The sequence below is a fragment of the Glycine soja genome, chromosome 15, assembly GCF_004193775.1.
Source record: "Glycine soja cultivar W05 chromosome 15, ASM419377v2, whole genome shotgun sequence".
Taxonomy (NCBI): Eukaryota; Viridiplantae; Streptophyta; class Magnoliopsida; order Fabales; family Fabaceae; genus Glycine; species Glycine soja.
The window spans coordinates 24,688,949-24,713,131 of record NC_041016.1 but is presented as its reverse complement, the minus strand read 5'-3'; the positions used below and the strand labels follow the sequence as shown (position 1 = coordinate 24,713,131).

At 34.3% G+C, this 24,183-nt stretch overlaps 1 protein-coding gene across 1 annotated transcript; it reads left to right on the top strand.

The window, feature by feature from the left end:
- The first annotated feature begins 1,051 nt into the window (after positions 1-1,051).
- LOC114387485 lies at positions 1,052-6,168 on the top strand. The gene is made up of 9 exons (XM_028347677.1): positions 1,052-1,398; positions 1,513-1,712; positions 2,119-2,300; positions 2,393-2,677; positions 2,760-2,818; positions 2,940-2,976; positions 3,096-3,167; positions 4,589-4,913; positions 5,597-6,168. The coding sequence occupies exons 1-9, from the start codon at positions 1,074-1,076 to the stop codon at positions 5,939-5,941; spliced, it is 1,830 nt and encodes a 609-aa protein (XP_028203478.1). The 5' UTR covers positions 1,052-1,073; the 3' UTR covers positions 5,942-6,168.
- The last annotated feature ends 18,015 nt before the right edge of the window (positions 6,169-24,183 follow it).

Here is a 24,183-nt window from a genome sequence, read left to right as displayed (position 1 = left end):
TTCTCTTGAAGTTACTTGTATCTTTTTGTTTGACTATTTGATTTGCCACAAGTATACATGTACTTTCGCGGCAATGGCAAGACTACAGTTTTAAAGTGTGAGGCTGTAAAAGAGATTGTGAAGGGTTGTAAATTGTAATGATGTATCTTTGGCACTATTTTTTGAGGCTTGTACCTACTCTGATCACACTTGTATATTTTTTTTTAACAAACTTTAACGACAAAGATATTTCAGTAATTATTATATATATTTCTAAGAAAAAAATTATCTAACAAATATATATATATATATATATATATATATATATATTAATTATTCCTAGGCATATAACAAACATTCTCAACCATTTTTAATAATTAACCAAATACATATTTTTATAGTGTACCCATCAATAATATTCTCATATTTTATTCCCAAAAATAATAATCATAAGAATAAAAAAATTATTCATAAAACAATCATTCCCTTAGATTGGAAACTTGTTTAGCATTTATGCGAAAAAATTGTGAGATTTCTCCACATTGATTACACTCAATAAAAAAATATCTTTAATACAATAAAACATTTTAATAATTATAATATATATTTTCTGAGAAAATAAATCATTCAAATACATATTTTAATTATTCCTGAAAATATAAAAATAAAAATATTCTCAACTAATTTTAATAATTAAACAAACATATTTTTTAATAATATATGAGAATAACACTCCCATATTATAGTTTTAGGAAAAAATATTATCAAAACTAAAAAAATTATTCATGAAATAAACGTCTCTTAGTTATTTAAAAATATACAACACATCCTCTGAAAAATATTACATCTAAAAAGGAGATCAGTGCAAATGTTAAAAACAAAACTAAGAAAGATGTATGTATTTTTACAAAATATCTCATGAGAGATGGGAAGTGGAAAAAACCGTAATTTGGCATCAGAAGTGGAAAAAAGGAACAAAACGCAAGGGCGTTTTGGTCACGCGGTTGAAACGCAGACGACAAACAAAGGCTAAACAGAGCATACAGAAGGGCCTACAAGTATAAATATCGAGTGTCTGTTTCCGAAGACGCGAAATGCAGAAGATTATCTCATCACCACCATCCCGAAATAAAGTAACCTCAAACCACAACTTCTTTGCATCTCACACAACACTCTCTCTCTCTCTCTCTCTCTCCTCTCTCTTCTCTCTCTGCGTTTCACTGCAGAACCAAAACAAGCTCCGGAGAAACCGCAACAAAAAAAGAAAAAAACACACAAACTTAACCCAAAACTGTAACCCCAGTATGCCATGCTTCACACCACACCATTCTCTTCTCCTCCTCCTTCTCTCTATTTTCTTCTTCTCTCTCTCCGTCACCGCTGCAAGAACCTCTTCTTTCCATTCCTTACGTATTCAAGGTATTTTTTCCCCTTTTTTTTCACTTTTCATGACCTATTTACAAAGTTTTGATATTCATGAAATGGGTATGTTTTTTTTTCGCTTTTGTTATCTGGGTATTGTTTTTTCTTCAGATGGAATTGAGGGTGGTGGCGAGGGAGAGCACTACCACGAGGTGCTACCGTGGAAAACGAGGAGATCCATGGCTGAAGAAGAGGCCACGAGCAACGCCTCTCTGATATTGGCTCAGAAAAGAACCACAAGGAAGGACCCTTTGGATAACTTCAACCGTTACACCGGTGGTTGGAACATCAGCAATCGCCACTACATTGCTGTCAGTTCCTACCTAACCTTCTATAACCACTCTTCACTTTTTTTTTTCTTTTCTTTTTTCTCTTTTAATAAAAATCAAACTTCTAACGTGGTACTAGTCATTTGTTGGTTTCATTTGATTGTAAATAAATAAATTTCTCTTTAAGTGAAAAAAATAAGATGAAATAAATTTGAGTTTTTCTTTAAGTTAAAATTAGTTTATTAAGAAGTTGGATGGAAGAATTTTCTATACAAAATTAAGTGTATAAAATGATTTTGGCTTATGAAGAAACTCAATTTATTTTACTTTGTCATATTCTTCTCTTTGTAGTTTAAAACTCATGATTTATTCTGTGTTGTGATGTCTGGACTAGTTGGAACTATTAATAATGTTTGGTTAACTTGTGGTTGTTGGCTTTTTGGTGCAGTCAGTTGTTTTCACCGCGGTTCCCTTCTTTGTTGTTGCTGCGGTCTGGTTTGTGGTTTTTGGACTCAGTTTATCCTTAATCTGCTTGTGTTACTGCTGTTGTCCAAGAGAGCCTTATGGTTATTCACGTTTGGCCTATGCTTTGTCCTTGATCTTCCTCATTCTCTTCACCCTTGCAGCAATGTTTGTTCTTTTTCTCTCTGCCATCTATTGTATTATGTTTGGTTCATATGGTTTTTTTAGGTTATGTAAGAGTCTTTGTTTGGTTATGTTAGAGTCGGATGTGTTCTTCTATACACTGCTCAGGGGAAGTTTCATGGGAGCACCACAAGCACACTTAAATATGTGGTGAGTCAGGCTGACTTCACTGCTGAAAACCTCAGGAATGTTTCACATTATCTTGATGCAGCTCAGAAGATTGGAGTCGATGCGGTTTTTTTACCAGGTGATGTTCAGAAGAACATTGATGAAGTTCAGACAAAGATTAATTCTTCTGCTGCAGAACTTTCCAGCAAGACTAAAGAAAATTCAGAGACAATTAAAGATGTCATAGATGCAATGTTAGTACACTTTGAAATCTTGATTTTGGTTTGAGGTTTTGAAATGTATTTTTTGCTGACAATTATCTGTTGTGTGCTGCAGGCGACTGGCTCTGGTTATTGTTGCTGCTGTTATGCTCTTTCTTGCATTTCTCGGATTCTGTATGTTTGTTTTTTCTTTTTTAATACTTGTTTTGGTTTTGATTTTCTTGCTCTATGTTAAAGTTTGTTGCAATTATGATATTGTCTCATTTGTTTATGTTTTGTGGCCAAAACTCTGCAGTATTTTCAATATTTGGGCTGCAAGGTCTTGTATACTTGTAAGTTAAATTAATATGGCCTTTTTCTATATCTTTATTACTTCTGGACTTTTTAATTCGTAATAGATTTATCCTGTTAAATGTCCAGTCAGTAAATATTGTTCCTTCAATGGCTGCAGTTTGGTTATTGTCGGGTGGATTCTTGTTGCTGGCACATTTATACTTTGTGGTGTATTTCTCTTTCTTCACAAGTAAGTTTCTTGTTTCGTGTTGCATTTATTTTGATTTTCCATTTTTATTTTTCACCTCACTGCCACTATGGTTGCTCTGCTGTCTTGTCTTTTATTAGTCACTCTGTGTTTCACCTTGGTTCAAATCTAGGATCTCTTGTTTCAATGTTTAGCAGTCTGAGGATTTGATCCTGGCTGCTGATAGGTAGCCTTCATGTAACTTTCTAGGCTTATATATATATATATATATATATATATATATATATATATATATATGTATGTATGTATGTATGAAATAATCATGCCTTTCCTTTTATGTTGTTTTGCTTGTTCATCAGTAAATGGATTCATTGTGAGATATATGAAAATTTATTTTTTTTGCAATTCAAATCTGTTAACATCCATAAAAAAACGAATCATTAGTAAATTCTATTGATGTAACATGAACTTTTGTTTTAGGTTATTTTGTGTCTTAATTTATGCTCTAACTAAAATTGTTTAGTTGGACTGCTTTATGTGTTTTGAAAAGCAGATATTATTTTTGAAGGAAGCAGGAAATTTGAAGCTGTAAGAAATAATTGATTGAAACTATAGATGTTGAAGTTGATAATTCATGTTTTTTAAATCAATATAGAGCTTGAATGAAACAAAATTAATCATTTTTTATGACTACATGCTTTGATTGTGATAGCTGAAATGGTAAGGGTCTTTTAAAATTTTCAAAATATCTGAAACAAAATTAATCATTTTTTATGACTACATGCTTTGTCACATGTTTTTTGACCTGTCTGCTGGCCTTTAATTATTGTTATATTTGAGACATGCTACCTTTTCTGATTGAGGGGGTGAATAGTTAAAGTTTGAGGAATGGGCTTTTGTTACTTATAAAATCACCAGTTTATTGCGTCATTTGTTTTAATTTTGTTCTTCTGTGCTTATTTGGCTGAATAATATGTCAACATAAAAATTAGAAATCTGGATTTTTGATATGTTTTGGCTTTGGATAAAATTATTGGTGAATGGCATTGGAGGAAAATGAAAAGCAAAGAAATTTTGTAAGTCAGATGTTTTCCAGTGTATTATAGTATATGGGATTGGCTTATTTTGTAGATGCAAGATTTGAGTCTTGGCAATTGAAGCTGTATTTTTCAATCATAATACTAAATCAAAATCTTCCTACATGAGAACTGAAAAAAGAAAAGAAACTAGATACTATTTAAATGCTTTTGGTGATTAGTTTAATACTTTGAAGATCTTCAATTTATGAAATTCTCGAGGTATGAGGACTCATTTTAATAATCTGTCTCTATACTTCATTTGATGAAGTCCATTGCTGCTATAATAACTTGTCACTGTATTGTTTGATGAAGTCTGTTGTGCTGCTATAATCATTTGTATTGCATATTATGACACAAACTTGTTTTTATGCATATTTGCACCAGTGTCGTTGCAGATACATGTGTTGCCATGGATGGCTGGGTGCAGAACCCTACTGCACATACAGCCTTGGATGAAATTCTTCCATGTGTGGATAATGCAACTGCCCAAGAAACCTTGTTACGAACCAGGGATGTGACACACCAACTTGTTAACTTAGTTGACAACATTGTTTCCAATGTCACAAATAGAAATCTCCCGCCTGCTGCTGTACCCTTGTATTACAATCAATCAGGCCCCTTGATGCCTCGTCTGTGCAATCCATTTAACAGTGATCTCACAAATCGGTCATGTGCAGATGGGGAAGTTTCATTGGACAACGCTGCTGAGGTAAGGGATTATTTAAGATTTTTAAAAGTGAATCTATATCCAGTAAACAAAAGCCTAGCTAGACACTTTCTTGCTGGGCCCTCCTTTTTCTTCACTTTTTTTTTGGTTATTTTTCTAGCCTATAATTGTACTGTTAACTTTCTTCTCTTACCTACCAACATGTTGATGAGTTTGGATACTCATTGTCCAAAGCTAGGTTGTGAAAAATCAAGATCTTATAGGTTCAAAGAAAGGTTTAGCTCCGTGAAAGTAAACCTTCACTTAATGCAAGGAATCTCAGTTATTGATAAAAAAAAATTAACACTAAATGTTAGTATATATACACATAACTAATCATGGATTTGTCATAATATACTCTCCTAGTTTTTGCATTAATATTTGATGTCTCACTTTTGTCTGTAAGTGAAATACTCATTTTAGAGGAGCGTGTAAAGGGTGTGATTTTAGTACCTACCAGAAATGAAAAATTATGTTCAAACGCGCACACATAGTAAAAAAAACCCATAAAAAATCACATGTAACGTTTAGTTAAACTCAATAATGCAAAAGGTCACACAACTCATTAATGCAAGCAAAGTACTAAAGGTCAACTAATATAGTTGATTTTTCTACACTCCCCTTTTTGAAGCCCTTGAGCATATTCCTGATATAACATGTGTAACATTCAGATTTTGTTTGAGTAGGTGTGGAAGAACTATACTTGTGAGGTTTCTTCCTCAGGCATTTGCAAGACGCCTGGTCGGATGACCCCGACCATTTATGGCCAAATGGAGGCTGCAGTGAATGTAAGCTATGGCTTATATCATTATGGTCCATTCTTGGTTGATCTACAAGACTGCACTTTCGTGCGGAAAACATTCACAGACATCAGCAATGATCACTGCCCTGGTCTGCAGAGAAACAGTCAATTGATTTATATTGGATTGGTTTTGGTATCAGCTGCTGTAATGCTGTCTTTGATCTTTTGGGTCATCTACGCAAGAGAGCGGCGGCACCGTGTTTATACTAAACAGTTCATTGAGGGCTAAATGTGTTGGGACTTAAACTACATTATGGTTCTCATGTATATTTGAGTTATAGATTGTATTCCGAGCTGGGTTTGTGATGTAGAGTTATTCATCTTACAAAATACCTATATACTTGAGTAGATATATATTGAAGTATTCAGGGAAACAGTTTTATATGGTGCAAAAAGTATTGGTGTGTTTTTTATATCAATTTTTTTATTTAAAAAACACATTGAGATTGATTCGGATAGCTGCGAGTTGAAAAGACTAAGGCATTTGTTACAACTTACAAGCTGTGATTTTGACATAATTTTATTGAAATAAGTTAGTAAGAGTTTGCTTTAAAGTTTATTGTAACAAGTTATTACTTTTGTAAGGTTAAATGAATTTCCTAAAAACTCCTTGAAATTCTTGAAATAGCAATCATCAGGCTTCGGATTCATTGATGACATTGACTTGAAGGTGTTAAGAAGGGCTTAGTTTTTGCCAAGGCTCCAATGAAATTGAATGATGCGCATGGGTTTGATGCTGTAACATGAAAGAAAGTGGATTGCTTTATGCACCTTTTTTATTTTTATTTTTGATTGCATCCTCTTCGTTTTTGTTAAATTTTATTCTAATAATATTCTTATTATGCATGTGGTTAGACTCATCGTTTAAGAAATTAAATCTTAGAACTATGTAAAAAAAATTGGCTTTCGGAATATCTGAAAACTTGTTTATATATTGAAATTTAAATTTCGAAATCCATTTTTCTTTACATTGCCTACTTAAAACTCTTTCTAACAACAATCTCTCGATATTGGGGTTAAATTAAAGAGAAACTAGATATAAACAGCGGTTGTTTAATATATGGAAATAAAATAAAATAAATCTCTAAAAAAAAGAAATAAAATAAAATATATATAAAATATCATTATTAAGATGATTTTTTTACATAATTGAGTGGTCAACAAATAATTATAAAGATGTGGATGGTTTAGTATTTGATAATTTAAAGCTAATAAAAAATTTATTTAAAATAATTATTATGAATGATATAACGTAAATAAATAGACACATAAAGAGTTATATAAATAACTATAAATTATAGATTTCATACATTTATATTCAATGAATCTAGTACATATTGTAAGAATCTTAGAATCTATGATTCTCTTATATAGTTTAAAAGTAAGTAGAATTTACCTTGATCCATGAAAGCATAAGTTCTTCAATCTTCTTTGTCTCAATCTATCTCTGTCCTTTTTGTTATTTTCCTCTCAAGTTCTTTATGGTAATTAGAGGAAAAATCCTTATGACAGAAATAGAACCCTTTGCCTTTTATAAACCAACTTCCATCAAGTTAGTTATCCGAAGTTTAATAACTTCTCATAAGTTTAACAAACTTCCATCAAGTTAGTTATCAAAAGTATGTTAACTTCTCATATTTGTCAATAAGTTCTTTTATTTTATTAAATCAAGTTTAGGCCCTTAATTCACATGAGTCACATTATTCTAACATTCTCCCACTTGACTCGTGTGATGTCATAACACTTCATGATTTAATAATTACATAAATCATAATGCGCATTAAAAGACTTTAGATAAATTGGCTCCATCATTAATCATAATTAAAGATAAAAACAATAAGAGTCATGGCGGTTACATGTCATTTAATCAACATATTCCCTTCCATGTCCTACTATATTATTCTTCTCTTTAATATGACTGTAAAATGAGAAGGTCATAATGGGTTCAAACAAAAGTCATTCTTTCAAAAACATAATATGTTTTCCACATCATAATTTGCATGCATATACACATAAAGTGGAAAACACAAATTTTAGAAACTTACACAATAATGAGCTCAAAGTGTTAAATAGACATTAATAATAATAATAACATTCAACATTCACTAGCAGACATAATGCCCATATTCACTACATGGTCAGTAAATACTTTTGGCGGTAACCCTTTTGTTAAATGGTCAAAAATCATTAGATTAGTGCTAATATGTTCTATTGACACTCTATGTTTCTGAACTTCTTCTTTAACGACAAAGTATTTCAATTCCATATGTTTAGCACCTTTAGAATACTTGTCGTTTTCAGAAAAGAAGACAACTGCGGTATTATCACAATAAATTTTCAGCCGCTTGACAATAGTGTTAACTACTCCAAGTCCTGAAATAAAATTCTGCAACCAATTAGCCTGAACTGTGGCCTCAAAGCATGCCACAAATTCAGCCTACATGTTTGAATCTGTATATCCAATTACCTCAAGATGACCAAATCTCCTATAAGTAAGCATGTGATCCTTTTTTTTTTCTCTTGCAAGTATCTTAAGACTTTCTTTGCAGCTTTCCAATGATCCAATCCTTGATTACTTTGGTATCTACCACGCATTCCAACTGCAAAGCTAATATCTGGCCTTGTGCATGTTTGAGCATACATCAAACTCCCAACAACAGATGCATAAGGGATATTTTCCATCTGTTTCTGTTCCAGATCATTCTTTGGATATTACATGAGACTAACTTTGTCTCCTTTCTGTATTGGAACGGGAGATGCCGAACATTTATCCATTCTGAATCTCTCTAAATTTTTATTAATATATGATTTCTGAGACAAGCCTAACAGTCCTTGTGATCTATCATGAAATATTTCTATCCCTATCACATAGCTTGCCTTTCCCATATCTTTTATTTCAAAGTTGTTAGAGAGAAACTTCTTAGTCTCACTTAATAGACCAAGATCATTAGTTGCAAGCAAGATGTCATCAACATACAAAATAAGGAATATAAATTTGCTCCCACTGACCTTCAAATATATACACCGATTAACAATGTTTTTCTTAAATCCAAAGAACGTAATAGTATCATTAAATTTAAGATACCATTGCCGGGAAGCCTGTTTAAGTTCATATATTGATTTCTTAAGTTTTGCTGCAATATTTGTCATCTCAATGACATGTTCATGCATAGTACTAGAACCATCAAACTTCATGGTGGTTAAAGTACTCATTAATGTCCCAACAAGAGACTTATCAGCAGTTTGGGAGCGTTCTTCCACAAATTTCATAAATTCTTTTGCACTTTCAATTTTGGGAAGAACATACTTAATGTTATTTTCTATGCTCATGTGCATAAGCATTAAACAAATTCTGTTTGACTTTTCCCGGGCCTTATAATGGGTTTTCTCTTCATTGCTACTAGCATCAATAATAGTAGCAGGTTTTTCAACTTGATGAGCGAAATCAAGATCCAACACACCTAAGTGAAATTGGACTTGTTCACTCCAATCAGAGAAATTTAACCCATTAAAAACCGGAACAAACATACCAAGAGAATGCAAAGATACAGGAAGAGATACTGCAATTAACACATGCTTAACATTAATACTTTGAGTCATAAATTACACTTACAATACAAATTCAAATAACAAACAAACATTCTATGTATACTAATGTTCTCCTTTGGGTGATACATTAATACACAAAGAAACATACCGATGCTAATGACTTTAACATTATTTGGTAAGACATATGCATTAATTAGAAATACTTATTATCATTGGATATATAAATAAAACTAATAATGTATACATGCTACCAACAGTCATATCCATAAATTTTAAGAACAACTAATCAACCTTTGGGTGATCCATAAATGTCTTATAATAATGAACTTCAATTAACCCATAAACCAATAATCTATAATTTAGCATCCATTCTATGGGTAATTGAAATAAAATTTTCACTAATTTGGAATTAAACAAAACATAAAGATTTGACCACTTTGGTGATTACAAATCTATCATACATTTAATCCAAATTACTTGATCCAATTTTGAATTGAAATTGATGTAAGAGAGAGATATTGAATTTCAATTCAAGACATTCAAAAATTGGATTCAGGGCATTCCAAACTTGAAAACAATTATAATAATTTTCCAATTGGAATCAGATTCTTACAATGTGTGGAACAAACATCATTCATAGAGAATCATAAATTCAATAACCTATGGCTTTTATACCACATGTAAGTTATAGATTCTATACATTTATATTCAATGAATCTATTACATATTGTAAGGATATTAGAATCTATGATTCTCTCATACAGTTTAAAAGTAAGTAGAACTTACCTTGATCCATGAAAACATAAGTTCTTCAATCTTCTTTGTCCCAATCTATCTCTTTTCTTTCTGTTATTTTCCTCTCACGTTCTTGATGGTAATTAGAGGAAAAACCCTTATGACAGAGATATAATCCTCTTCCTTTTATAAATCAACTTCCATCAAGTTAGTTATCAGAAGTTTAATAACATCCTATAAGTTTAACAAATTTCTATCAAATTAGTTATTAGAAGTTTATTAACTTCTCATATTTGTCAATAGGTCCCTTTATTATTAAATCAAATTTAGACCCTTAATTTATATGAGTCACATTATTCTAACAGTAACAACATTTTTTTTGTAGAAGAAAAATTACAACTCTTTTTAGTTGATGATAACTCTTATATTAACGATATGCTTACTTGTTTTATCCCCGTGTTTGGACTTGTATATAGTGACGTGATTCCAAAATTACGCCAATACGGCTATATCTTCATGCTCAAGAGGAATTAAATTCTAACTGCTATTGGGCTACATAAAATTGTATACAGCTGGAGCGTTTGGGGGACTAAGAGATCAATTCTTTTGACTTTTATTGCTTCCAAAATGTTTTAGAATGTTTATTCTTACAACATTGATCAAGAAATTAAAAAGAACAAGTATTTATTATAAAAGTCATAAAGGAAAAAAATTATTAAATAATGTAATTTTTTAACATGTTATATATATTTTTTAATTTCTTGATCAATATCTTAATTAGGCGACATTTGCCAATAATTTATACAGTAGCTTCCTTAAATGTTACAATCATGACGAAGCAGACATGGCATTCAGCATCAATCATTTCCTTAATTCATTTGCAGTCAGCTATAACTTTTTTTTGAATTTTGTTTATAAGAGTTAAAATTTGGTTTTTGGAAATGTACATAATTCCAATATTTTAGAAATTTAATTTTTATAGTTATAAAATTAAATCATGGATAAGGATATTAATGAAATGAAATTGAAAAAAAAATGATTAAAAAAAAAGGAGGTGCAAAACGTAACTCCCCAATCCTTTAAAGCCTAGGAATCCTTAGGTGAGCCGGTTGTCTTTTACTTGATGCACACCATTAACAACCAATAGTTTTATGGGAGTTGTTATTCTCACTCCAAGATGTTATCACCAATTCACCACACCTCTTTAACGAAAATATATTTTTGTTATATGTTAATTCAAGATATACAACAAAATGTGTATTAATTCAAAAACTTACTTATTTTTTTATATGTTTTTATGTTAATCCAAGATATCCAACAACATATACCACACCTTTTTGTACAACATTTAATTGAGTTTTATATATTTTTTTATGTAAATATAATGAGATAAGTTTCATGTTTTGAATCTATACAAAATAAAAAGGTTAAAACTCGTATACCAAAATAGTGAGTGTCATGTGAATTTAGGAGGATGTTTGAATAATTACAAGTTTCAACTCTTATTACACGAAATAAAATGTATTTATAAATTAAGATTTCTAATTATTTATTACTTCTAATAACTTTTACTAATGACTTCTAGTAATTTTTATCATTAATGACTTTCACGCTGTTAATATTTTCCTAATTTTTGTGTTTTCTATTATTGTACAATTAGTTCGAAGTCTATATTTCTCAAAATACATTTCTAATTGCAAAATAATTTATTAAAAGATTATTTCTCAATACTTCGTCAAAGATCGTAAAAAAAAAAGTATTAACACAATTTTTTATACTACAATCTTCTCATGAAGCTACTGTCATTCTTGTTGGCTCGGGAGATCTAGGCTTTTGAGGTTTGCCCTGAACATAAAGTAAGAAGTTGAAATTAAGGAATGTTTTCAAATAGTTTTTGAAAAGTAAACTATATGAAGATAAAATTATTACTAATTAAAATGTGTGATATAAGTTGGTAAATCTTGTAATTCATCATTAATATTAAGAAAAATGGATAAGTCAATTTTTTTCACTAATATTAAGAAAATAAAATATTTCACAACCCAATGTAAAACAATAAGATCTAATATTTCAAGACTAACACACTAGTATAAAAAAGCTTTTTATATCAATCTCTAAAAATTTGATGTAGTATTAAATTATAAGCAACACTTATGCCACTAAGGGATTTCTCGTTCATTTTCCCTCAAAAACTTAGTTCCTCCTTCTCTCAAGAGCTCCTCCCTCTTTCCTCTCAAGAGCACATAGAGGCTTCCCAAGGATGAGGCTTAATCCCCTTCAAGACAGGGTGCTCACTTCTCTTCGTTGGAGCTCATGATCCATTATTGGGTGTTGTTGTTGTTGTTGTTGATGATGAAAACCCCTTTGTTGAGCTAACAGATTCTCCTCATTCTCTTCTCCTTTTCAAGACCTAAGCTTGGAGACAATAGGTAAGGAAAGTTCTACCTCATTGATGCGCAAAAATATGTTCGCATAAGGATAAGTGTATCCTACGCATTAGTAACCATCTACTAAATATAGAATCCAAATGACCACTTGTGTTCCCAAACAATTTTGTAAAACTAAGTAATTAAGGGTTCAAATAAAATAAATGATAGTTGTGGTCAATTGCTTAATTTAGTAAATAAGAATCAAAGACATAAGAGTTGATATGAAAACAATTATAATAAGTAGTCTAGGATTGTGATTTCACACTTACCCCAATTTCCCCAATTCTAATTCTAACAACCCCAAATATTATGAATTATCGATATTCCCAAATTCAATTATTAACCTTTGGTCATGATTTAATAACGCTCTTTGCCCTAATCAATACTCAATTGATCATAGAAATATCGTATTAGGCCAAAGGATTAAGTTCAAAACAAGGGTGATTAATTAATTAATATACCAAAATTTCTCATTAGCAGTTTGATCATGCAAGTTATGTAGAAGAAATCTCTTCCTAGTTCAATCAAATACACACAAATGGTCACCGCCATGCAATAAATTAAGATTCAAAGTGATCAATTCCAAATTTACAATAAAGAATAAAGAAGATATTTAATTGATTGGAAAAGATCAAGGGTTTCATTAAAATCAGAAAAGAGTATAAGAGTATAACTACATCACAATCTTGGACTAGGGAGACTAGTCGCTCATGGCCATGGCAAAACTAGAAATTCTAATAAAGAACATAGACATACCAAAAGAGAAGGAGACTTGACCAGAATCTGTCATAATTCTTGTGATCTCTGCGCTCCTACACAACTAAGAGACTCCCACACGATCCTTTTCTCTTTCAAAACTCTCAAGAACGTAAATAGAACAAAAGACACAAAAAATAGAGGTCTCATTCCTTATTTATAATTTTTTGTGGAGGTTTTCCTTCTATCTTTCCTTAATTAAAGAATATTATATCTTAATCTTATTAATAAGGATTTAAATCTGGTAGGTGATCCTTGCAATCTTTAAGTGAAAGGTGACACTAATAGACCATGGACATACAAAATTATGGCACATGTACAAAATTACCACAACATAAAAAAATTACTATGGTTGTACAAAATTACCATGACTGTGATTTTCTAATTAGCTCCAAAAATTCATGATTTTTAGTTATTTTCCACATGAATCCTCTTAAGCTCTTGTCTTTCACAAAATTATACCAAACTGTGAGTTTTTCCAAATAAAATATATCAAAATGCATGAATATGACATGAAAACTCACATCAAAATACAATCAAGTCTTAATTTATCACTCATGTACCATTGTGTAATTTGATTGGAAGAGTTGTTTACGCCCGAAACACGTTTGATTTTCTTTGGGTTGATGGAATTTGGTGCTTGATTGCCTTTTAGGGTTCTTACCCTTTTATGCTTTTTGATTTGGGAATTCTTGATTAAATATTGTGTATGTTTAATTGATTGTTTATTTGAGTTGTTTTGGACTTGTATTGAGTACCATAATGAGTTTTGAACCATTTATGAGTGATTGGAGAGTATGGAAATGATTGAAATAAGTTTGGTTTCACAAGAACCCTAAAATCGTGAGTTAGAACATTTCTGGACCACTGAGCGAGTTGTGTATTAGTGAATTATAGAAAACATAACTCGTTGAACGAGCCTGAACTCACTAGGCAAGTTGAGTTAACTTATAGGTGACTCAGATGACCAAATTTGGAAAGGTTGTTTGCATGAAAGTTGTAGCACCAGATAATAACTAACTAATGACTTTTGTATCACTTAAAAATATTGTGTATAACTCCAGAAATGATCAAATTAGTTTAAAAATGTCAAGTTGTCAGTAATAAATAAAAGTTTCATAGGCATTTAATTTTAGGCAAAGTATAATTCCAAACTAAATCTTGGGGTAAACACAAAAGTTGGAGATAATCTTCTTAGCTTTCAAATGAGACAAAAATAAACTCAATTGAGTTAGGAAATGAAGGAGATGGTAACCCAAAAACTTAAGAGATGTTATGAGAGTCATAAATATGAAGCAGAAAGTCATTATAATGGTAGAGTGATTCTTATTTATGATGCGTGGTTTGATCTATGATTTTATTGTTTCTAGTTATCATGTTGTTGAAACTGACGAATAATTGTATGATTGATGCATGATGATTTGTTGATCAAGATGATAATGTGAATATGATCTTGTATGAGTGGCAAATGGATGAATTAGATAAATCCTAATCTGTATCCTGATGGATTGGATCAAAATAATCCATAAATCCATTTTGATCCATTAATTTTTTAATAGATTCAATCTAATCCGACCCATTTGATAAAAAAATCCATCCAATACATTCATTAACGCTTTTTTCATGGGTGAATATCCATCCAAAAAAATATATTTTTAAACTTAATTATTTTTAGTTTAAAAATAATATATTTAAAAAATTCATAATACTTTCTAAAATAATAATAGCCACAACAAAAGTCAATTGAGATTGTTTTTGGTTGACCTCGATCGAGGCTACTTTTTTGGCCAACATCGACTAAGTTTTTTTAGGCTGACATTGATTTGGGCTATTTTTTCGGTTGATGTTGACCATGAATATATCTTAGTGTGTCAAAAATACGTAAAATAACGAAAATAATAATGAATTCAATTAATTCAATAAAAAAGTAGGATTGGATTTCATCGTTCATACCCTCAATATCCTAATAAGATTAACATATATGAATCACTTTCTAACGTTATTGATGCACACATTAAATTATCCCGATCGATCCCTCGCATATGAAGTAAATATTCCAACATTACAATCATATTCTCATGCTATTTGCAATCAAAACGTTATGCTCTATTCCTAGCAATGTAACATAAAGAGTAAAATCATTCAGTTCAAATTCTATGAGTACTTTTTTAGTCAAACTTAAAATCCAATTTCATGAAACTAATGATCAAATAGAATCAAGCATTACGAAAAAAATGAAGTCACGAATAATGAGTAGAAAGGATTCATACATACACAATATCAAAATAAATACATAAGGGTACAAAGATTACATCCAATCCTTTGGAAAAACTAACTGATCATTGTGTAGAGCACAAGAGCAACATGAAAAATGATGAAGGATGCGATCCACAATCATAACTCTGCAATGCCCGGGCTCCACTTCCACTTTCTTCTTCACTTCCTGTGTTTTTTACGCTTTCTCTCTGCCTCTCATATCTCTCTTTCTCCAACCTATGCATGACTATTTATAGAAAAGAGCCAAAAGGTGCAAGCCCATTCGCCCAGGTGAGCTAGCTGGTGTCGGTAAAAAATGGCCTTTGCAAATGTTGACTGAAATAAAACCCTAGTTGACATCAACCAAAACCAGCCTTGAATGATGTCGATTGAAAAACAACATCCGCTAATGTTGGCCAAAAAATATCTAGAAGACATTGACAAAAAAAATAACAACAATGAAAGTCGACAAAAAAACCCTACCCGACAATTTCCCAAAAATGGCATCAGTTGATGTCAACTAAAAAACATCATCAGTTGAAGTCGGCCGAAAAAACTATGGTTGACATCCACTAAAAAATAGCCTGGACAAAAGTAGGTCGAAAAAACCCTAACTGACATTTTTTGAAAAATAACATTGATTGGCATCAATTGAAAAACATCATCAACCGACGTCAGCTGAAAAACACTCGGCTAAAAAATTGCACATACCAATGTAGGCTAAAAAGAACCCTAACAGATAGTGTTAGAAAAACAACATCGAATAAAAAACATCATTATTTGATGTTAGTTGAAAAAACTTTGGATGAAATTAACCGACGTCAGCGAAAAAACATCATCTGTCAACATTGATCGAAAATATTTTGGATGACACTAGCCAACATCTTCGAAAAATAGCATTAATCAGTGTCAATTGAAAAACATCATTAGCCTATGTCTGTTGAAAGATAGCCCTTGTTGATGTAGGCCAAAAAATAGCGTCGCTCAACATCAACTGATAAACTGTGTCGATGTCTGCCAATAAATTGTCTCAATTGATGACGATTGAAAAAAATCCTAGTCAATGTTGGTCGAAAATTGCCCAGAAATTCTTTTATTATAAAGTTGCAATTGCCCAGGTTAAGTTTTAGCTTGCCTGGGTGAGCGACAATTACCCCAAAGTGACCCTTTGCTATAAATAGGCGTCCTAGGAGTGTTTTAAGGGGTTCCAAGGTTCAGAAGTGGAGAGAATTGAGAGAAGAAAGAAAGAAGAAGAAGAAAGAAGAGGAAACAAAGTCGAGGTGCTACCGAATCGTGACCGTGATCATTCCTTACTTCGTTTCTTGTTCTGCGTTCTTCGTGTGACCGTCGATTAGTTTTATTTTTTGGGATTGAATGTGATCTATGTATCCTTAGGGGTCCCCCTTGTTATTATGTGCACATTCATCTTCTCCATCTATCATCGACGATCTCATTTTTCTTTGTAAAGTTCAATCTTAACCGATTACTAGTGTTGTAAAGTTGTCTTTAAAGAGATTAAAAGTTAATAAAGAAAACCAAGATAAAACCGACTCATAACTAAATTATTTTTATCAAATATCACTTGAGATCATTTCAAGGTCCAACGCCTTAACGATTCTCTCTACTTTTCGAAAATTTAAAACATTGTTTCAAGGTCCAACGCCTTAAATGAATTTTTGTTCGCAATTAAAATGAATCTTTTAAAAACATAAAAAATCAATTTAACACAAACATTCATATTTAAAGAACTACGTAGGTCTGAATTCCTCATCGTACTTGAGGATACGTAGGAGCAAGGGCAACACCCTTGTCGATCCAAAAAAAATAAAAAGGGAAAATAAATAATTTTGAAGTCACGTTATGCACACTCGATTAAAGGCTGCCACCCCTTGTGGCAGGCGCGTGGGGTGCTAAAACCTTCCCTATGCATAAATAACTCCTAAACCCTTATCTTCAAAATTCACAGACCTCTTTTGGTTTTCCTAACGTTTTCCTTTAAATGAACGTTGGTGGCAACTCCACTCATTTTCTCCCTAGGAGATGAATGCTTTGGCTTATCTATTTGCTTTTGCCGTCCTGTCGTGAGGTAGGTTGCAATAGAGGACGACTCCACTGGGAACTGTTAGAGAGTTAAGCCACTCGATCATTGTGCAATGTTTTATCGTGACTTCTTCTTTATTTATGCTCCCTCTTCTCTTTTATCTTTTGTTTTGTCCATATTTTTGTATAAACTGGCTATGTTGTTGTGTTTGGTGTGTGTTTTGTTGGATAAAGTGGCCTCGGAATAATTAAGAAGGGGGGTTGAATTGATTATTCTAAACCTTTACTAATTAAAAATTACTCTTCTAAGGCTTTTACTATGTTGTTAAGTAAGTGAAGAATAGAAAAGAAACTTAACCAAAAGTAAAAGCGGGAATTAAAGTGCACAGCGGAAATTAAAAGAGTAGGGAAGAAGGAGACAAACACACAAGAGTTTTATATTGGTTCGGCAACAACCCATGCCTACATCCAGTCCCCAAGCGACCTGCGGTCCTTGAGATTTCTTTTCAACCTTATAAAAATCCTTTTACAAGCAAAGATCCACAAGGGATGTACCCTCTCTTTTTCTCTTTGAACAACCTAGTGGATGTACCCTCCACTAGAACTGATCCACAAGAGATGTACCCTCTCTTGTTCTCAGTCAACAACCCAACTAGATGTACCCTCTACTTGTACCACAAAGGATGTACCCTCCAATGTGTTAAGACAAAGTTCTCAGGCGGTTAAACCTTTGAAACTTTGTGAATGGGGATACAAAAGAATTCTCAGGCGGTTAGTCCTTTGAAATCTTTTGTATTGTTCAAACTGGATTTACACCTAAAATTCCACCGAACCAAAATTTGACTCCTCAACACCCAATTTTACCCTAGAAATGGCTCTTTGTTCACTTTGGTCATTTGTTTTTCTCTCTAGCACAGCCCAAACTTTCTCATAAGTCCTAAATGACATTTCAAGCTAGGATTAACTCACTTTAACCTCTAAATACCACTAAATCCAGATTTGGCCTTCTCACTCTCAAAACCTCACTCTTTTTCCACTCATAACACCATATTCTCACTTTCTAACCCTAGGTTAACTCTACCCTTCATCTCTAACAGTTTTCCATAAGCAATTTCAGCACATAAACATCACAAGCATCATCATAAAAACCCTAAAACTGAATGGGTAAGCTTAACTCATCCAAACATGGCAAGTTCAACATGCTTTCAACAAATTTCTTCACAAATAACTATTATGAAGCAGAAACCTAGCAAAACTACCCATCATATCTCCCAAAACCCAATACCCACGAAAATCAAGTGAGAAAGTCTACCCAAACCTGAAATTTTGAGGTCCCACACGTAGAGATGCGCTTCACGACTCCGAAAATGCCTTCCTTTCGCGATTTGAAGCAGAAATGATGACCAAAGGTTGGAGCTTTGTTGGAGCTTCAATGGAGGATGAGAGGGGAGAAGAAAGCTACATGAGAGAGAGGGAGAGAGCTTCTGAAATTTTTGGGGTTGAGTGAGGAGAGAGAGAGTTGCCTTTTGGTTTAAAAAGGCTTTTCTCTTTTCTATTATTTTATTTTAAGCTATGCCACATGTCTCCATTTGAGTGGAGCAAACGGGCCCACTTTTTCTCTTGATGTGACTCATGCTCAGCCACATGAAGAGAAAAATCTGACCTTTTGAAATGCCAAAATCCTGCCTCAGTTTGCGTGCCGTTTCTCTGGTTCCAGTCCCTCGCGTTTCTCTGCACCCGTCGGGGCCAGTTTTCGAAAGTAGGCAATATATATATCAAAACGCTCAGAATGAAACCCCGAGCGTGGTTCAGAGGTTGGTTTTGTTAAATTTTAAGTTGCACGCAAAACAATGATTTTTAGACTAATTAATGGAGAATTAACCTATAACCTTTCAGTTATGGATTTCTCTTCCTTAATCGGCCTAACCCACACATCTTGCCCCCACTATACTTACTTCTACCAGGAGTATATACATATATACATACGCTGAATAATACTCATATATATATATAAACATCCAAAATGCACCTTTAAAAAAATTCCGGGTAGAAATTTCCAGGATGTCACAATACTCCCACCCTTTAAGGAATTTCGTCCCCGAAATTAACTACTCTATAAACAAACTTGGGTACAATTCTCTCACCCTATCCTCTAACTCCCATGTTGAATCACCCTCATCGGGTCCCCACTGCACCTTCACCAACACGATCTCCTTCCCTCTTAGTGACTTCATTCTTCGATCAGTGATCTTCTGAGGTTGTGCTTTATAGGTGAGGTTATCCTTCACCTGTACCTCGTCCACTGCAAGTATATGTGATGAATCCGGGTTGTACCGTCTCAGTGGAGAGACATGAAACACAGGATGCAAATTCGATAAACTCGGAGGTAAGGCGATTTGATAAGCTACAGGCCCCACCTTCTTCAAAATCTGATACGGACCTAGATACTTGGGCATCAACTTCCTAGATTTGAGAGCTCTTCCGATCCCGGTTACAGGAGAAACCTTCAAAAACACATGTTCTCCTTCCTGAAAATCTAGTGGTTTCCTCCTTCTATCATAATAGCTCTTCTGCCTATCCTGAGATGCTTTTATCTTCTCTCGAATCGATTTCACTTGTTCGTTAATCTGTTGTAGCATTTCAGGTCCAAGAAGTACTGCTTCTCCATCATCATACCAACAAATAGGAGTTTTGCACTTTCGTCCATATAGAGCTTCAAAAGGAGCCATACCAATACTGGCTTGGTAGCTATTGTTGTAAGTAAATTCAATCAATGGCAAACAATCCATCCAGCTACCTTGTTGCTCTATAATACACGCCCGGAGTAGATCTTCTAGAGTCTGAATGGTTCGTTCGGTCTGACCATCTGTTTGAGGATGATAAGATGAACTAAGCTTCAGCTTTGTCCCCAAGACTTCATGTAGACTTGTCCAAAATCGCGAAGTAAACCTCGGATCCCTGTCGGATACAATACTGGAAGGAATTCCATGCAACCTTACTACTTCTTTGATATACAACTCCACTAGCTTCTCCATCCTATACTTCATATTCACTGGAATAAAATGAGCAGATTTGGTAAGTCGATCTACTATGACCCATACAGCATCATGTCCCCGACTAGTCTTAGGTAAACTAGATACAAAATCCATGGATATGCTCTCCCATTTCCATTCCGGAATTTCTAGTGGCCTCAATTCTCCTGATGGTCGCTGATGCTCAGCCTTAGCCTTTTGACATGTCAAACACCTTGCTACATATTCATCTACATCTTTCTTCATGCCATGCCACCAAAAACTTCTCTTCAAATCTTGGTACATCTTAGTCATTCCTGGATGGAAACTAAGACGACTTTTATGTGCTTCTTCCAAAATCTTAACTTTCAAATCATCTAAAGATGGCACACATATCCTCCCCTTGAATCTAATTAACCCGATTGTGTCCTTCTTAAACTCCACATCCTTATCTCCCATTACATTTAACACCTTGCCTTGCAAAAACGGGTCATCCTCTTGAGCCTCGCGTATGTGATCTACGAATTCATTGGTGATCTATAATGCTCCCACAAATAAGCTCTTGGGTCGCATCTCGATTGCTAGATTCAGATCTCGGAACTCCTCTATCAATCTCTGCTCCAAACTCATCATAGTCGCAACATGTAAGAACTTCCAACTTAGCGCATCGGCTACTACATTAGCCTTTCCGGGATGGTAGGAAAGACCAAAATCATAGTCCTTGAGGAACTCCATCCATCTTCGTTGCCTCATATTGAGTTCCTTCTGATCCAACAAGTATTTGAGACTCTTGTGATCACTGAAAACTTCAAAACGAGTACCGTATAAGTAGTGCCTCCAAATCGTTAGAGCAAAGACCACTGCTGCTAGTTCCAAGTCATGGGTCGGATAGTTAACTTCATGAGGACGTAATTGACGTGAAGCATAAGCCACCACTCTTCCCTCTTGCATTAACACACACCCCAGGCCTTGCCTGCTTGCATCACAATACACTTCAAATGGTCTCTTAGGGTCGGGCAAAATTAACACTGGAGCTGTTGTCAACCGCCTCTTCAACTCTTGGAAACTTTGATCACACTTCTCATTCCAAACAAACTTCTCATTCTTACGAGTCAACTTAGTTAGGGGCAATGCCAATTTAGAAAATCCCTCAATGAATTTTCTATAATAGCCAGCCAACCCCAAGAAGCTTCAAACTTCCATTGGAGTTGTCGGTTGTTGCCACTCCATAACCAACTCCACCTTGCTCGGATCCACCGCAACCCCGTCCTTAGAAATTACGTGCCCCAAGAACTGCACTTTCTCCAACCAAAAGTCACATTTCGACAGTTTGGCGAACAACTTCCTATCCCTCAGGATATGCAACACAATCCTCAAGTGCTTCTCATGCTCCTCCTTATTCCTTGAATACACTAGGATATCATCAATGAACACAACCACGAACTGATCCAAGTAATCATGGAATATACGGTTCATATAGTCCATGAAAATAGTCGGAGCATTAGTCACTCCAAATGGCGTGACTAAATACCCGTAGTGCCCATACCGAGTCCGAAACACAGTCTTTGGGATATCTTCCTTCTTAACTCGAATTTGATGATACCCCGATCGCAGATCAATCTTCGAAAATACCGTCACTCCCCTCAATTGGTCAATCAAATCATCTATCCTTTGTAGAGGATATTTGTTCTTGATAGTGACCTTGTTTAGCTGCCGGTAGTCTACACACATTCTCATACTTCCATCCTTCTTTTTAACCAACAAGACCGGCGCTCCCCACGGTGATGCGCTTGGGCGAAAAAATTGTTTGCTTAAGAGATCCTGCACTTGTGCCTTCACCTCTACTAGTTCTACCGGAGACATTCTATAGGGCGCGATCGACACTGGATTTGCCCTAGGCACCAAGTCAATAATGAATTCCACTTCTCTCTCAGGTGGTAATTCACAAATGTCGTCAGGAAAAACTTCTGGAAATTTCGACACCACCGATATACTACTAACTTCAGTGTCCCCTTCCACATTCATAGAGAATAACACCATGTAAGTTCGAACGTCCCCCGTTCCATCGTTGGCCGCATCCTCTTTCAATGGTTCATTTGGAACTACATCTCCACCAAATACTAGCATCTTCTCCTTGCAGTCTAGAAAGATATGGTTAGTAGATAACCAATCCATCCCCAAGATCACATCTTGATGAGCTAAAGGTAGGCAAATCAAATCCGCCGTAAAAGATCGACCCTCAACAATTATAGGACACTTCAAACACACCCGAGAGGTGGTTACAGACTCGTTAGTCGGAGTAGACACCACCATATCATATGGTAAGTTCGTCGCACATAACCCCAACCTCTCCACACATGCATGAGATATGAAAGAATGCGTGGCACCCGAATCATAAAGTACATCTAGTAGTTTGTCAGCAATCAATCACTTACCTCATATCAAATCGTCGGAGGCAACCGCTTCTGAACCACTCATAGCAAATACCCGGGAGGGTACTTTTGGTCTTCCACCACTAGTGTTGTTGTTGCTAACATTACCGCTCCTTGTGGAATTAGTGGGTCCACGATTGACGATGTTGGAATTGGCGGTCACCGTCGGTCTCCCGGTCACCCTACATTCTCAAGCATAATGGCTGATGCAATCCTATCCCGCAAGGGCATTGGGTAGAAGACTCCAAGTAGATTGGGCTAGAGATCCAAGGGAAGGCCCTAGGGTTCTCATGGGCCTTAGGGTAGATTTCGAGCCCTGGGCTAAGTATAAGCCCGTTTATCTTTGTAAATATTAGAATAGGTTTTTCCTTCGTTTGGGCCTTGTATTTTGGCCATTCTAGTAGTATAGGGTTTTAGCCTTGTATTTCGAGGCATTTTGAGTAGTCTTTGTAGTAAGGACTTTTTTTTTGTATTTTCATGTTTTTTGTCATGGGGGTGAGCTTAGCTATTATAGGGGGTGTGTAGCTAAGTTCTAGCTTCTCATCTCAAGGAGGTGAGCTTAGCTATTAGAGAGGTATGTGTAGCTAAGCTCTAGCTTCTTTAGGAATCTTCTTAAGGAAGCTTCTCAAGGAGGTGAGCTTAGTTATGAGAGGGGTGTGTGTAGCTAAGCTCTAGCTTCTCAAGGAAGTTTTCTCAAAGAAGCTTCTCAAGGAAGTTTTCTCAAGAAAGCTTCTCAAGGAAGCTACCTAGTCTATAAATAGAAACATGTGTAACACTTGTTGTAACTTTGATGAATGAAAGTCTTATGAGATACACTTCAAAGTTCCACTTCTTTCCCTCTTTTATTCCTTCAATTTCGTGCTCCCCCCTTCTCTCTTTCTTTTTCTCCATTAAAGCATCCTCTTCAAGCTTCTTATCCAAGGCAATTCTTGGTGGTGAAGCTCCTTCTTCCATGGCTTATTCCCTAGTGGATGGCGCCGCCTCTTACCTCTTCTCCTTTGTCTTTCGATGCATCTCCATGGTGGAAAATCACCATTAAAGGACCTCATTGAAGCTCAAAGATCCAGCCTCCATAGAAGACCCACAAGCAAGGTTCCATCAAGTGGTAATCAGAGTACAAGAGCTTCAAGTAGGTGCTCCTTAAACCTCCATTAATTTTTTGCTTTACCTTCTCTTCCATTTGTTTTTCTTCATTTTTATCCATGTATCTCCTCACATGTCTTGTGATAAATGTTGTTAACATGATTCTTTAGAGTTTCCACC

Excerpts from the sequence above, each read along its gene's own strand:
- LOC114387485 (XM_028347677.1), top strand. The coding sequence starts at position 1,074 with ATGCAGAAGATTATCTCATCACCACCATCCCGAAATAAAGTAACCTCA. Across the intron at positions 1,713-2,118 it reads GCAATCGCCACTACATTGCT|TCAGTTGTTTTCACCGCGGT; the intron begins GTCAGTTCCTAC and ends TTTTTGGTGCAG. Across the intron at positions 4,914-5,596 it reads CATTGGACAACGCTGCTGAG|GTGTGGAAGAACTATACTTG; the intron begins GTAAGGGATTAT and ends TTGTTTGAGTAG.